At 39.1% G+C, this 17,575-nt stretch overlaps 1 protein-coding gene across 6 annotated transcripts in view; it reads left to right on the forward strand.

The window, feature by feature from the left end:
• RRAGB (Ras related GTP binding B) overlaps nucleotides 1-17,575 on the forward strand; it is a 49,985-nt gene that overhangs the window by 13,449 nt on the left and 18,961 nt on the right. For all 6 annotated transcript variants that reach the window (XM_035288134.3, XM_008989379.4, XM_002762930.4 and 3 more), the window contains one exon: nucleotides 698-920. In XM_035288134.3, coding sequence (XP_035144025.1) covers nucleotides 698-920 — 223 coding nt within the window. The remainder of the gene's footprint in view (nucleotides 1-697; nucleotides 921-17,575) is intronic.

Raw genomic sequence — 17,575 nt, forward strand, 5'->3', positions numbered from 1 at the left:
TTATTCATTCAGCAAATTTTCATTGAGTACTTAACAGTCTGTTAGAAGCTGGGAAACAACAAAGAATAGTAATAGACGTGGAACTCGCTGTCTAGGGAAATGAATGGTATTAATGAAAAACTCACACAAGCAAGTGTAATAACTTGTGGTAAGTGTTAGAAATAAGGGAAATGCATTGGTATAAGAGCCTGTGCTGAGTGGATTGACCTATCAGGAGGCCATGGGCAGTTTCTGTGAGGAAATACGGATTGAACTGAAATCCAAAGAGACAAGCAGGAGTTAGCTAGATGAAGAGGTAGGGGGTAGCATCTGAGACAGCGTAAACAGCATGTGTAAAGGCCACATAGTGGATAAACCATGTGCTACTTGAGGAATTGAGAAAAAGTCAGTGTTAGAACATAAGGAGAGGGGCAGAGAAATGGATCTGGTATAGGAGGATCAAAGGGATCTGGTCAGAAACAAAAGGGGCTGCACCAAATGGTTGACATGTTTTACAAACTTAGTTTGTTGGCTCAAGTTGTGGCTTAGGAGGTTATAAGGCCAGACTTATTTATGATTTGCCCTTTAATTAATGATTTGCCCTTTAAATTGAAGCCTTAAGATTATCTTTCACATTGAGCAAGCTAAGAAAAATAGGTCATAAGGAGGAGTAATTGAACTTAGGATTCGCTTACTATAGATTTTTTTTTTCTACCAGGCAAGACACCTTCATGGAAAATTATTTTACCAGCCAACGGGACAACATATTCCGAAATGTGGAGGTTCTGATTTATGTCTTCGATGTGGAAAGCCGCGAACTGGAAAAGGACATGCACTATTACCAATCATGCCTGGAGGCCATTCTGCAAAACTCTCCAGATGCCAAAATATTTTGCTTGGTACACAAAATGGATCTGGTACAGGAGGATCAACGGGACCTGGTAAGAGACAGAAAAAGTATTGCATCAAATGCTTGACATGCTTTGCAAACTTATTTTGTAGAGGTGTAGGTAAATTTGTACCATTTTTTGAGCAATAAAAGGTCAGCAGAAGTTTTCAAAATAAAGTTTTCTCATTTGCTTTAACAAAACACTCTTTTAAACACATTTTCAGTGATAAGGGAAATAAATTATTTATTAGTAAATATTTTTCAGAATTAGGTAAAGAGTCTGTCCAAGTGATCTCCTTACTACACAGCATTTATTTATTTTAAAAATATATTTGCTGCCTCAGTTTTATTGTGCTTCAAAGCAGGAAGCTATTGTCAAGGTTAAGACCCACTAGGAGTGAGATGAAAAGAGGTTGCTGCTTTCATTAGATTGACTTAGGAAACTGGTATATACCAGTTCAAGTGCCAACCACAGTGTGTTAGGCACTATGCCAGGTCCCTCATAATTGCACTAATATAGTAGATTTCTCATCTGACATAGGAGTTAGTATACACAAATTTAAACCAGAGAAGACACAGTAGGGGTTGATGTCACCAAAATAGGGGAGTAGGAGATACCAGTCTTTATCGCTCTACAAAAAAACAAATATAGGTAGCTATCCACATACCAAAATAGCCCCAAGAAGGCTCAAAGGCCCATTATAGAAAGACAGAGTAGAATGGGTAAACTCCTGCTTAGCTGTGAGACTCCAGGACTGGCAAATCATGTAGTCTATCTTCAGTTTGCTCAATATAAAATAAAAGGATTGGATTTTAAGGTCTAAGCTGCAAGAGAAGATCCTCCTCTATTTCTAAGGGTATAACACTAAGGAAAGCAGTTTTACTATATGCTGGTCATGCAGAAGAATACAGTTTCTCTTTGAGTTGGAGTATAAGAATCTAAGGAAATCCTTTAATGAAAGGATTTTTTTGTAATAGCTGCAATAGGGAATATTTTTTTTATATGACTGGTTACAGGATTGTCTCCACTGACTATTCCAGTGTTTTAGTTAGCTTATAGGCTTTCAAAAACCATTTGAAGGGTTCCATATTTGACTCAGAAAACTGTTTTTGATTATTTAGTGTCTTTTTAGCTCTTTTTACCTCACCTTCTGTCATTAAGTATTAGTTACTATTTAATACCTAATAACTAATACAGTTTTAATTCAGTAGAAAATCATGTATGTAGCTTGGGTCTTGAGTTTGTGAAGGCCTTGTTATTGCTTTTGTTGCTCTTGCTGTTTTACTATCATTTCCTTTAAAAATCACTTTATTTCCTAGCCAAAATTGCAGTAGAAAAACTTACAGCATTCCAATAAATGAGCTCCTTTAAATATTTACAAGTATTTTATTCACTTGTAATTTTGTGGTTTTTCAGTATTTTTATTTTATTTATTATTTCAATAGCTTTATGGTTATATGTGGTTTTTGTTTACATGGATGAATTGTGCTATGGTCAAGTCTGGGCTTTTAGTGTATTCATCACTTGAATAGTGTACATTATACTCAATAGGTAATTTTTCTTTCCTCACCCCCCCATTCCTCCCCATTTCTGTGTCTCCAGTGTCCATTATACCACTCTATATGCCTTTGTGTCCCCATAGCTTAGCTCCCACTTATAAGCGAGAACATGCACTGTTTGGTTTTCCATTCCTGAGTTATAAACAGATAGTTTGACTTCCTTTTTTCAATTTGGATCACACTTATTTCTTTCTCTTGCCTACTTGCTCTGGCTAGGACTTGTAGGACTATGTTGAATAGAAGTGGTCAAAGTGTGGCTGGGTATGGTGGCTCACTCCTGTAATCCTAGCACTTTGGGAGGCCCAGGCAGGTGGATCACCTGAGGTTGGGAGTTCGAGACAAGTCTGACCAACTTGTCAGGCTTGACAGGTGGAGAAACCCCATCTCTACTAATAATACAAAAATTAGCTACTTGAGAGGCTGAGGCATGAGAATTGCTTGAACTTGGGAGGTGGAGGTTGCAGTGAGCCGAGATCACACCATTGCACTCCAGCCTGGGTGACAGAGCAAAACTCCATCTCAAAAAAAAAAAAAAGGTGGTAAAAGTAGATATAATTGTCTTTTTCCAGTTCTTAGGGGAAATGCTTTAATCTTTTCCCCATTCATTATGATGTTGGCTGTGGGTTTCTCATAAAGGACTCTTATGTTTTTTATTATTCTTTAAGTTCTGGGGTACATATGTAGAACATGCAGGTTTGTTACATAGGTATACACATGCCATGATGATTGGCTGCATCCATCACCCCATCATCTACATTAGATGTTTCTCCTAATGCTATCTGTCCCCTACTCCCCCCTCCCCCAATAAGCCCTGGGGTGTGATATTCCCCTGCCTATGTCCATGTGTTCTCATTGTCCAATACCCACTTGTGAGTTAGAACATGCAGTGTTTGGTTTTCTGTTCTTGTGTCAGTTTGCTGAGAATGATGGTTTCCAGCTTTATCTGTGTCTCTGCAAAGGACATGAACTCATCCTTTTTTATGGCTGCATAGTATTCCATGGTGCATATGTGCCACATTTTCTTTATCCAGTCTATCATTGATGGGCATTTGAGTTGGTTCCAAGTCTTTGCTATTGTGAACAGTGCTGCGATAAAATACATGTGCATGTGTCTTTATAATAGAATGATTTATAATCCTCTGGGTATATACTCAGTAATAGGATTGCTGAGTCACCTGGTATTTCTAGTTCTAGATCCTTGAGGAATCGCCACACTGTCTTCCACAATGGTTGAACTAATTTACACTCCCACCAACTATATAACAGTGTTCCTATTTCTCCACATCCTCTCCAGCATCTGTTGTTTCCTGACATTTTAATGATCACCATTCTAACTGGCATGAGATGGTATCTCATTGTGGTTTTGATTTGCATTTCTCTAATAACCAGTGATGATGAGCTTTCTTTCATATGTTTGTTGGCTGCATAAATGTCTTGTTTTGAGAAGTGTCTGTTCATATCCTTTGCCCACTTTTTGATGGGGTTGTTTGTTTTTTTCCTGTCAATTTGTTTAAGTCTTTGTAGATTCTGGTTACTAGCCCTATGTCAGAAGGGTAGATTGCAAAAATTTTCTCCCATTCTGTAGGTTGCCTGTTTACTCTGATGATAGTTTCTTTTGCTATGCAGAAGCTCTTTCATTTAATTAGATCCCATTTTTCTATTTTGGCTTTTGTTACCATTGCTTTTGGTGTTTTATTCATGAAGTCTTTGCCCATACCTATGTCCTGAATGGTATTACCTAGGCTTTCTTCTTTGGTTTTTATGGTTTTAGGTCTTATGTCTAAATCTTTAATCTGTCTTGAGTTAATTTTTGTAAAATGTGTAAGGAAGGGATCCCGTTTCAGCTTTTTCCATTTGGCTAGCCAATTTTCCCAACACCATTTATTAAAGAGGGAATCCTTTCCCCGTTCCTTGTTTTTTTGTCAGGTTTGTCAAAGATCAGATGGTTGTAGATGTGTGGCATTCTTTCTGAGGCCTCTGTTCTGTTCCATCGGTCTATATATCTGTTTCGGTACCAGTACCATGCTGTTTTAATTACTGTAGCCTTATAGTATACTTTGAAGTCAGGTAGTGTCATGCCTCTAGCTAGCTTTGTTCTTTTTGCTTAAGATTGTCTTGGCTTTGTGGGTTGTTTTTTGGTTCCACATGAAATTTAAGGTGGTTTTTTCCAATTCTGTGAAGGAAGTCAATGGTAGCTTGATGGGGATAGCATTGAATCTACAGATTACTTTGGCAGTATGGCCATTTTCATGATACTGATTTTTCCTGTTCGTTAGCATGGAGTTTTTTTTATTCGTTTGTGTCCTCTCTTATTTCCTTAAGCAGTGGTTTGTAGTTCTCCTTGAAGAGATCCTTCACATCCCTTGTAAGTTTTATTCCTAAGTATTTAATTCTCTTTGTAGCCATTGTGAGTGGGAGTTCACTTATGATTTGGCTCTCTATTATTGGTGTATAGGAATGCTTGTGATTTCTGCACACTGATTTTGTATCCTGAGGCTTTGCCAAAGTTGCTTATCAGCTTAAGGGGATTTGGGGCTGAGAAAATGGGGTCTTCTAAATGCACAGTCATGTCATCTGCAAGTAGAGACAATTTGACTTCTTCTTTTCCTATTTCAATACTCTTCATTTCTTTCTCTTACCTAACTGCTCTGGCCAGAACTTCCAATACTATGTTGAATTGGAGTGGTGAGAGAGGGCATCTTTGTCTTGTGCCAGTTTTCAAAGGGAATGCTTCCAGTTTTTGCCCATTCAGTAGAATATTGGCTGTGGGCTTGTCATAAATAGCTTTTATTATTTCAAGATACATTCCATTGATACCTAGTTTATTGAGAGTTTTTAGCATGAAGGACTGCTGAATGTTGTCAAATGCCTTCTCTGTATCTGTGGAGATAATCATATGGTTTTTATCTTTGGTTCTGATTATGTAATGGATTACGTTTATTGATTTGCATATGTTGAACCAGCCCTGCATCCCAGGGATGAAGCCAACTTGATCGTGACGGATAAGCATTTGATGTGCTGCTAGATTCGGTTTGGCAGTATTTTTATTGAGGATTTTCACATTGATGTTCACCAGGGATATTGGCCTGAAATTTTCTTTTTTAGTTGTGTGTCTGCCAGGTTTTGGTATCAGGATAATGTTGGCCTCACAAAATGAGTTAGGGAGGATTCCTTCTTTTTCTATTGTTCGGAATAGTTTCAGAAGGAATGGTACCAGTTCCTCTTTGTACTGCTGGTAGAATTCAGCTATGAAACCATCTGGTTCTGGACTTTTTTTGGTTGGTAGGCTTTTAATGCTGCCTCTATTTCAGAACTTGTTAAGTCTGTTCAGGGATTCAACTTCTTCCTGGTTTAGTCTTGGGAGGGTATAAGTGTCCAAGAATTTATCCAATTCTTCTGGATTTTCTGGTTTATTTGTTTAGAGGTGTTTATAGTATTCTCTGTTGGTAGTTTGTACTTCTGTGGGATTGGTGGTGATACTGCCTTTGTCATTTTTTATTGCATCTATTTTATTCTTCTCTTATTAGTCTGGCTAGCAGTCTATTTTGTCGATTTTTTTTTAATTTTTTGTTTTATTTTTTATTGCATTTTAGATTTTGGGGTACATGTGAAGAACATGCAAGATTGTTGCATAGGTACACACATGGCAGTGTGATTTGCTGCCTTCCTCCCCATCACCTATATCTGGCATTTCTCCCCATGCTATCTCTCCCCAACTCCCCACCCCCTGCTGTCCCTCCCCTATTTCCCCCTGACAGGCCCCAGTGTGTGATGCTCCCCTCCCTGTGTCCATGTGTTCTCATTGTTCAACACCTGCCTATGAGTATTGATCTTTTTAAAAAAACAGCTCCTGGATTCATTGATTGTTTGAAGGGTTTTTCATGTCTCTATCTCCTTCAGTTCTGATCTTAGTTATTTATTGTTTTCTGCTAGCTTTTGAATTTGTTTGCTGTTTGCTTCCTTAGGGAGTCAGTTTTAGATCATTCCTGCTTTCTCTTGTGGGCATTTAGTGCTATAAATTTTTCTCTACACACTGCTTTAAATGTGTCCCAGAGATTCTGGTACATTGTGTCTTCATTCTCATTGGTTTCAAAGAATATATGTAATTCTGCTTTCATTTTGTTATTTATCCAGTAGTCATTCAGGAGCAGGTTGTTCAGTTTTCATATAGTTGTGTAGTTTTGAGTGAGTTTCTTAATCCTGAATTCTAATTTGATTGAACTGTTGTCTGAGAGACTGCTTGTTATGATTTCCATTCTTTTGCATTTGCTGAGGAGTGTTTTACTTCATATCATGTGGTCAGTTTTACCCACAAAGGGAAGCCCATCAGACTCACAGCAGATCTCTCAGCAGAAACCCTACAAACCAGAAGAGAGTAGGGGCCAATATTCAACATTCTTAAAAGAATTTTCATCCCAGAATTTCACATCCAGCCAAACTAAGCTTCATAAGGCAAGGGGAAATAAAATCCTTTATGACAAGCAAATGTTGAAAGATTTTGTCATCACCAGGCCTGCCTTACAAGAGCTCCTGAAGGAAGCACTAAACATGGAGAGGAACAACCAGTACCACACTGCAAAAACATACCAAGTTGTAAAGACCATAGACACTATGAAAAAACTGCATCGACTAACAGGCAAAATAACTAGCTAGCATCAAAATAGCAGGATCACACATAACAATATTAACTTTAAATGTAAATGAGCTAAATGCCCCAATTGAAAGACACAGACTGACAAAATACAGTCAAGACCAGTCAGTGCTGGAGCCGGGGAAGATGGCACGGTAGGAGCAACTCAGGATTGCAGCTTTCAGTGAAGGTGCAGAGAGTGAGTGCAAGCCACATTTTCAGATGGATCTTTGTTGCCCACAGAACAGGGAAACTCCCAGGTGTAGGAGAGACACGGGAGGCCAGCGCAGCTGTTTCAGCTGGCGCAGCCATTTCAGCCAGCGCCGCAGCACAGCAGCACTCCACACAAAACACACTGTTCTGGGTGCCATGTTAAACCAGCAATTTGAGATTTGGGAAGGCAGATTAGCATATCCATCTGATTAAACAGGACTTGGACAGTGAGCCAGGCCAGGAGATTCCTGGGAAGTGACGTTTGAGCCGGTGCAGTGGGTCGCTGCATGGGAAATCACAGAGATCCCAGTGCCCGATCTGCAGGCGACTGAAACACCTGGGAGAGAGTCAACCATTCAACTTAAAAAAAAAAAAAGAGGGCTCTGAGGCAGGGAACCAGGTGATCGGGCTCAGCGGGTCCCACCCCCACAGGGACAAGCAAAACGGCGATTCGAAACACTCGGGGTTGAGAGTTTCACTGCGGGCACAGCTGAACCCAGGATGGTGCTGCTCAGTGGGGGAGGGGTGTCCGCCATTACCAAGGCATACCGCCCCTACTGAGGTACACTCCCATTGCTGATGCAGCCTGCTGTTGCCGAGGCAACCCACCATAAGAGAGAGAGTCCGCCAATACAGAGGGAGACCACCATCACCACAGCAGTTTTAACCACACCCATATAAACAGGACTACAGGGAATTATACTCGGCAGCAGGGCAGAGGCCACGGCAAGAGGACGGAGCCCACGACAGCAGGGTGGAGCCCACAGCAACAGGGTGGAGCCCACAGCAATAGGGTGGAGCCCACGACAGCAGGGCAGAGCCCACGAAAACAGGGCAGACCCCACAGCAGCAAAGCGGAGCCTCAGCAGGCAAATAGTGACTAGACTGCCTCCTAGCTGGGCAGGACAGTGCAACAGATACTAATAAATAAAGTGCTAACTCTGCGAGACAGAGCATCTGAAGAAAAAAAGGGGATTTATGAGTTCTGCTGCAGCAGACATAAATGTACCTGCCTAACATCCCTGAATGAACAACGGAGCTCACAGCTCAGCACTTGAGCTCCTATAAAGTACAGACCATCTTCTCAAGCAGCTCCCTGACCCCCGTATATCCAAAGAGTCACCTCAAAAAGGACTGATCAGACTGACATGTGGCAGGCAACATTCAGGGACAAAGATAGCAGAAGAAGAAACTGGTAGCATCCCTCACTATTCCGCAGCTGCTACAGGTGTACCCCAGACAAGCAGGGCCTGGAGTGGACCTCAGCAGTCTTACAGCAGAGGGGCTAGACTGGTAGAAGGAAAATTAAGAAACAGAAATACTTCATCATCAACAACAATCTGGGTGTCCTCTCAGAGACCCAATCGAAAAGTCAGCAACTACTCAGACGACAGGTGGATAAATCCACAAATATGGGAAGAAACCAGTGCAACAAGGAGGAAAACATCCGAAACCAGGACACCTCACCTCCTACAAAGGACCAAAACTCCTCACCAGCAAGGTAACAAAGCTGGACAGAGAATGAGTTTGATGAAATGACGGAATTAGACTTCAGAAGGTGGGTAATGAGAAATTTCCATGAGCTAAAAGAACATGTTCTAAATAAATGCAAAGAAACTATAAGAACCTTGAAAAATTTGAAAAAAGATTCGAGGAAATGATACCAAGAATGGACAACTTAGAGAGGAATATGAATGAATTGAAGGAGCTGAAAAACACAACACGAGAACTTCGCAAAGCATGCACAAGTTTCAACAGCTGATTGAACAAGCAGAAGAAAGAATATCAGAAGTCGAAGATCAACTCAATGAAATTAAACAAGAAACCAAGATTAGAGAAAAAAGCGCAAAAAGGAATGAACAAAGTCTCCAAGAAATGTGGGACTATGTGAAGAGACCTAACCTACGTTTGAGAGGTGTACCAGAATGTGACAAAGAGAATGAATCCAAGCTGGAAAATACTCTTCAGGATATTATCCAGGAAAATTTCCCCAACTTGGCAAGGCAGGCCAATATTAAAGTCCAGGAAATACAGAGAACACCACAAAGATATTCCGCACGAAGAGCAACCCCAAGGCACATAATCGTCAGATTCGACAGGGTTGAAATGAAGGAGAAAATACTAAGGGCAGCCAGAGAGAAAGGTCGGGTCACCCACAAAGGGAAGCCCATCAGACTCACAGCAGATCTCTCGGGAGAAACTCTACAAGCCAGAAGAGAGTGGGGACCAATATTCAACATGCTTAAAGAAAATAACTTTCAACCCAGAATTTCATATCCAGCCAAACTGAACTTCATAAGTGAAGGAAAAATAAAATTCTCTGCAAACATGCAAGTACTGAGAGATTTTTTCACCACCAGGCCTGCTTTACAAGAGCCCCTGAAAGAGGCACTACACATAGAAAGGAACAACCAGTACCAGCCATTCCAAAAACATGCCAAATGCTAAAGAGCATCAACAAAAAGAAGAATCTACATCAACTAACGGGCAAAACAGCCAGCTAGCATCAAAATGGCAGTATCAAATTCACACACAACAATATTAACCCTAAATGTAAATGGGCTAAATGCACCAATCAAAAGACACAGACTGGCAAATTGGATAAAAAACCAAAATTCATCAGTGTGCTGTATCCAGGAAACCCATCTCACATGCAAGGATACACAAAAGCTCAAAATAAAGGGATGGAGGAAGATTTACCACGCAAATGGAGAGCAAAAAAAAAGCAGGAGTTGCATTTCTCGTCTCGGGTAAAATAGACTATAAAGCAACAAAGATCAAAAGAGACAAAGAAGGTCATTACATAATGGTAAAAGGATCAATACCACAAGAAGAGCAGACGATCCTAAATATATATGGACTCAATACACGAGCACCCAGATATATAAGGCAAGTTCTTAACGACTTACAAAGAGACTTAGACTCCCAAAAAATAATAGTGGGAGACTTTAACACTCCACTGTCAATATTAGATCAACGAAACAGAAAATTAACAAGGATATCCAGGGCTTGAACTCAGACCTGGAACAAGCAAACCTGATAGACATTTACAGAACTCTCCACCCCAAATCCACAGAATATACATTCTTCTCAGCACCACATCACGCCTACTCGAAAATTGACCACATAATTGGAAGTAAAGCACTCCTCAGCAAATGCAAAACAACTGAAATCATAACAAACAGTCGCTCAGACCATAGTGCAATCAAGTTAGAACTCAGAATTCAGAAACTAACTCAGAACCGCACAGCTTCATGGAAAATGAACAACTGGCTCTTGAATGTTGATTGTATAAACAATGAAATGAAATGAAGGCAGAAATAAAGAAGTTCTTCAAAACCAACGAGAACGAAGACACAACATACCAGAATCTCTGGGACACATTTAAAGCAGTCTCCAGGGGAAAATATATAGCAATAAATGCCCACATGAGAAGAGTGGAGAGATCCAAAATTGACACCCTATCATCAAAATTGAAAGAGCTAGAGGAGCAAGATAAAAAAAACTCAAAACCTAGCAGAAGACAAGAAATAACTAAGATCAGAGCAGACCTGAATGAGATAGAGACACAAGAAACCCTTCAAAAAAATCAATAAATCCAAGAGCTGGTTTTTTGAAAAGATCAACAAAATAGACCACTAGCCAGATTGATTAAAAAGAAAAGAGAGAACAACCAAATAGATGCAATAAAAAATGATAAAGGGGAAGTCACCACAGATTCCACAGAAATTCAAACCATCATCATAGAATAATACAAACAACTCTATGGACATAAACTAGTAAACCTGGAAGAAATGGATAAATTCCTGGACACCTGTGTCCTCCCAAGCCTAAACCAGGAGGAAGCCGAAACTATGAATAGACCAATGAGAAGGTCTGAAGTCGAGGCAGCAATGAAGAGCATACCACACAAAAAAAGCCCAGGTCCAGATGGGTTCACGGCCTAATTCTACCAGACACACAAAGAGGAGCTGGTACCATTCGTTCTGAAACTATCCCAAATAATCCAAAAAGAGGGAATCCTTCCCAAAGTATTTTATGAGACCAACATCATCCTGATACCAAAACCCGGCAGAGACTCAACAAGAAAAGAAAACTTCAGACCAATATCCATGATGAACATAGATGCAAAAATCTTCAATAAAATACTGGCAAGCTGATTGCAACAGCACATCAAAAAGCTTATCCATCATGATCAAATAGTATTCATCCCGGGGATGCAAGGCTGGTTCAACATACACAAGTCTATAAACATAATTCACGACATAAACAGAACCAGAAACAAAAACCACATGATTATCTCAATTGACGCAGAGAAGGCCTTTGACAAAATTCAACAGCCCTTTATGCTAAAAACCCTCAATAAACTCGGTATTGATGGAACGTATCTCAAAGTAATAAAAGCTATTTAAGACAACCCAACAGCCAATATCATACTGAATGGGCAAAAACTGGAAGCATTCCCTTTGAAATCTGGCACTAGACAAGGATGCCCTCTCTCACCACTCCTATTCAATATAGTACTGGAAGTTCTAGCCAGAGCAATCAGGCAAGAAAAAGAAATAAAGGGTATTCAAATAGGAAAGGTGGAAGCCAAATTGTCTCTATTTGCAGACGACATGATAGTATACCTAGAAGACCCCATTGCCTGAGCCCAAAAACTCCTGAAACTGATAAGCAACTTCAGCAAAGTCTCAGGATATAAAATCAATGTGCAAAAATCACAAGCATTTCTATACACCAATAACAGACTTAAAGAGAGCCAAATCAAGAACGAACTGTCATTCACACTTGCTACAAAGAGAACAAAATACCTAGGAATACAACTTACAAGGAATGTAAGGGACCTCTTTAAGGAAAACTGCAAACCACTGCTCAACAAAATAAGAGAGGACACAAACAGATGGAAAAACATTCCATGTTCATGGTTAGGAAGAATTAATATAGTGAAAATGGCTATACTGCCCAAAGTAATTTACAGAATCAATGCTATCCCCATCAAGCTACCATTGACTTTCTTCACAGAACTGGAAAAATACACGATGAACTTCATATAGAACCAAAAGGGAGCCCGCATAGCCAAGTCAATTCTAAGCAAAAAGAACACAGCAGGAGGCATCACACAACCGGACTGCAAACTATACTACAAGGCTACAGTGATCAACACAGCATGGTACTGGTACCAAAACAGAGATACAGACCAATGGAACAGAACAGAGGCATCGGAGGCAACAAAACATATCTACAACCATACAATCTTTGATAAACCTGACAAAAGCAATGGGGAAAGGATTCCCTGTTTAATAAATGGTGTTGGGAAAACCAGCTAGCCATGTGCAGCAAGCAGAAACTGGACCCCTTCCTGACACCTTACACTAAAATTAACTCCAGATGGATTAAAGACTTAAACATAAGACCTGGCACCATAAAAACCCTAGAAGAAAATCTAGGCCAAACCATTGAGGACATAGAAGTAGGCAAGGACTTCATGAACAAAACACCAAAAGCATTGGCAACAAAAGCCAAAATAGACAAATGGGACCTAATCAAACTTCACAGCTTCTGCACAGCAAAAGGAACTGTCACTAGAGTGAATCGGCAACCAGGAGAATGGGAAAAAATTTTTGCAGTTTACCAATCTGACAAAGGGCTGATACCCAGAATTTACAAAGAACTCAAACAGATTTACAGGAAAAAAACAAGCCCATCCAAAAATTGGCAAAGGATATGAACAGACACTTTACAAAGAAGACATACATTAGGCCAACAAACATATGAAAAAATGCTCATCATCACTGGTCATCAGAGAGATGCAAATCAAAACCACATTGAGATACCATCTCACGCCAGTTAGAATGGCGATCATTAAAAAATCTGGAGACAACAGATGCTGGAGAGGATGTGGAGAAATAGGAACACTTTTACACTGTTGGTGGGAGTATAAATTAGTTCAACCATTGTGGAAGACAGTGTGGCGATTCCTCAAGGCCTTAGAAATAGAAATTCCATTTGACCCGGCAATCCCATTACTGGGTATATAACCAAAGGACTATAAATCGTTCTACTGTAAGGACACATGTACATGAGTGTTCATTGCAGCACTGTTTACAATAGCAAAGACCTGGATCCAACCCAAATGCCCATCAATGATAGACTGGACTGGGAAAATGTGGCACATATGCACCATGGAATATTATGCAGCAATCAAAAATGATGAGTTCGTTTCCTTTGTAGGAACATGGATGAATCTGGAGAACATCATTCTCAGCAAACTGACACAAGAACAGAAAATGAAATACCGCATATTCTCACTCATAGGCGGATGATGATCAATAAGAACAGATGGACACAGGGAAGGGAGTACTACACACTGGGGTCTATTGGGGGGAATAGGGGAGGGATAGCAGGCGGGGGGAGCTGGGGAGGGATAGCAGGCGGGGGGAGCTGGGGAGGGATAGGCGGGGGGAGCTGGGGAGGGATAGCATAGGGAGAAATGCCAGATGTGGGTGAAGGGGAGGAAGGCAGCAAAACACACTGCCATGTGTGTACCTATGTAATTATCTTGCATGTTCTGCACATGTACCCCAAAACCTAAAATGCAATAAAAAAATAAAGAAAGAAAGAAAAGACCCATCGATGCTGTATTCAAGAGACCCATCTCACTTGCAAATACACACATTGGCTCAAAATAAAGGAATGGAGGAAGATAATCCAAGCAAATGGAAGGCAAAAAAATGGGGGAGTGGTTACAGTCCTAGTCTCCGAAAAAACAGACTTTAAACTAACAAAGTTCAAAAGAGACAAAGAAGTGCATTACATAATGGTAAAGGGATCAATGCAACAAGAAGAGCTATCTATCTTAAATTTATATGCACCCAATGCAGGAGCACTCAGATTCATAAAGCAAGTTCTTAGAGACCTACAAAGAGATTTAGACTCCCATACAATAATAGTGGGAGATTTTTAGCACCCCACTCTTGATATTAGACAGATCAACGAGAGAGAAAATTAACAACGATATCCAGGACTTGAACTCAACTCTGGTCCAAGCAGACCAAATAGACATCTATAGAACTCTCGATCCCAAATCAACAGAATATACATTCTTCTCAGTACCACATCTCACTTTTTCTAAAAACAGGCGCTTGTTATTTTGAGGTATGTTTCTTCTGTCCCTAGTTTGTTGAAGGTTTTTAATCATAAAGTGATGCTGGGTTTTATTGAATTCTTTTTCTGCATCTACTGAGATGATCATATGGTTTTTGTTTCTAATTCTGTTTATATGGTGAATCCCATTTATTTACTTGTGTTTATTGAACCATGCTTGTATTCCTGGGATGAAACCCACTTGATCTTAGCGAATGATCTCTTTGATGTGCTGGTAGATTAGATTTGCTAATATTTAGTTGAAGATTTTTGCATTTATGTTCATCGAGTATACGGAATTGTAGCTTTCTCTTTTTTGTTATGTCCTTTCATGGCTTTGGCATCAGGATGATACCAGCTTCCCTTATTCCCTGTCATTTGGAATACTTTCATTTGGATTGGCATCAGTTCTTTGAATGTCTCATAGAATTTCACTGTGAATCCATCTGGTCCTGGGTTTTGTTTTTTGGTAGGGAGATTTTTTTTTTATTACTGATTCCATCTCCCTAATTGTCAGTGGTCTGTTCAGATTTCTATTTTTTTTCCAGATTCAAGCTTGTGGGGTTGTGTGTTTCCAAGAATTTATCCATTTCCTCTAGATTTTGTACTTTGAGTGCATAGAAGTGTTCATAGTATTCTCAGTCACCCTTGGTATTTCTGTGTTATCAATATGATGTTTCCATTTTCATTTCTGATTGAGCTTATTTGAATTTTTTCTTGCTTTATATAGCTAGTGGTTTATTAATTTAGTTTATCTTTTCAAAGAACCAACTTTTTGTTTCATTGACCATTGCATTTTTTATTTCTTTTCAATTTTCTTGAATTCTACTCTAACCTTTGTTATTTCTTATTTCTTTTCTTCAGCCTACTTTGGGTTTGACTTGTTTTTGTTTCTCTAGTTCCTTGAGGTACGATGTTAGGTAGTAAATTTGTGATCTTCTTGTCCTTTTGATGTAGGCATTTAGTGCAATAAACATTTATCCTCGCACTGCCTTTGCTGTATCCCAGAGATTTTGATAACTTGTGTCAATGTTTTCATTCACTTCAAAAAAATTTTTAATTTCTGTCTTGATTTTATTTTTGACCCAAAGATCATTCAAGAGTACACTTTTTAATTTCCATATTCTTTTATGATTTTGAGAGTTCCCCTTGTAATTGATTTCTGGTTTTATTCTGCTTTGGGTTGATTCAATACTTGATATGATTTTGATTTTTAAAAATTTATTAAGACTTGTTTTGTGGCCTGTCATATGGTCTATCTTGAAGAAGTTCCATGTGCTGACAATAAGAATGTATATTCTGCAGTTTTGGTGTAGAATATTCTGTAAATGTCTATTAAGTCCACTTGTCTAGAGTCCAGTTTACATTCAGTGTTTGTTGACTTTCTGCTGCAGTGATCTATCTAGTGCTGTCCATGGGGTGTTTTAGTCCTCCACTATAATTGCATTGCTTTCTATCTCTATTTTGTAAGTCTGTAGTTTCTGTTTCATAAATCTGGGAGCTCTGGAGTTAAGTGTGTATATATTTAGCGTTGTTATATGTTCTTGTTGAATTGATTTCTTTATCATTATAATGACTTTTTTTTTCTTTTTTACTGTGTTGATATAAAGTCTGTTTTATCTGATATAAAAATAGTTACTCCTACTCACTCTTGGTTTCTGCTAACATGGAATATTTTTCCTACCCATTTACCTTAGGTCTATAAGAATCTTTACAAGTTATCTGGGTTTCTTGAAAACAGCAGCTATTTGGTTTGTGTTTTTTTCCATTCTGCCTTCTGTATCTTTTAAGTGGCACATTTGATCATTGACATTCAGTGTTAATATTGACATGTGATGTCTTATTGCAGTCATCATGCTGATTGTTACCCAGTTGCTTGGTTTTCTTCAATGTGTTACAGTTTTATAAGTCATGTGGATTTTTTGGTTTCAAGTATTTTTATATTGGTGCATGACCTTTCATTTTGATATTTAGAACTCCTTTTGCATTTCTTATAGGTCTGGTCTAGTGGAGACAAATTCCATCAGCATTTGCTTATCTGGGAAAGACTTCATTTCTCTTTCATTTATGAAACTTAGCTTTGATAGATACAGATTTCTTGGCTGACAGTTATTCCGTTTGAGGAGACTAAAGATAGGACCTCAGTCCCTTCTGGCTTGTAAAATTTCTGCTGAGAAGCCTGCTGTTAGTCTGATAGGTTTTCCTTTATAAGTTATCCAATGCTTTTATCTCACTCTTCTTAGAATTTTTTCCTTCATGTTGACTTTAGGTAGCCTGATGACTATATGCCTTGGTGATGAGTTGTTTATAATGAATCTCCTAGGAGTTCTTTGAGCTTCTTGTATTGGGATGTCTAAATTTCTGGCAAAACCAGGGAAGGGAAGTTTTCCTCAAATATTTCATCAAATAGGTTTTCCAAACATTTTACTTTTTCTTCTCCCTCAGGAATACCTGTGATCCTTAGATTTTGATGTTTTATACCTAAATCCTATTTACTGGAGACGTTGCTCACTTCTTTTAATTCCTTTTTAAAAATTTTTTATCTGATTTGGTTAATTTGAAAGCCTTGTCTTCAAGCTCTGAAATTCTTCCCTGTACTTGGTCCAGTGATTTCTTTATATTGATTTCTAACTTTCTCCTGAATATCATTTAGCAACCTAATAATTAACATTTTGAATTCTTTATCTGGCATCTCAAAGATTTCATTTTGGTTTGGATCCATCACTGGAGAGTTAGTGTGATCTTTTGGGGCTGTTGTAGAACTCTCTTTCTGCATGGTGCCAAAACAATTTTTCTGGTTCCTCCTCATTTGAATAGACTATTTCCTCTTATTATTTTCAAATTTATTTCTTGTTTTACTGGGTTTTAAAATTTTTTCTCCCCTTGAGGATGTGACTTTAATGTGTATAGTGTATGGTCACCAGCTTTGGCTTTGGGTGCTTTCAGTGGCAAAGACTGTGTTTGAGCTCCTTGGTTGTAGAGAATCTTTGTTGTGCCTCGGGTTTCTTAGCTACTGGTTGTAGTAGCAGTGTGCTGGGTGTGTGAGAAGGCTTGCTGTCTCCCATGGGCCAGAATGGCAGAGATCTCATGAAGCATATCTCATTTCCCAGTGGTGTGCATTTTGTTAGTTTTGTGAAAAATATACTGGGGAAAAAAAT

This window comes from Callithrix jacchus, chromosome X, assembly GCF_049354715.1.
Source record: "Callithrix jacchus isolate 240 chromosome X, calJac240_pri, whole genome shotgun sequence".
In the NCBI taxonomy this organism is placed as follows: Eukaryota; Metazoa; Chordata; class Mammalia; order Primates; family Cebidae; genus Callithrix; species Callithrix jacchus.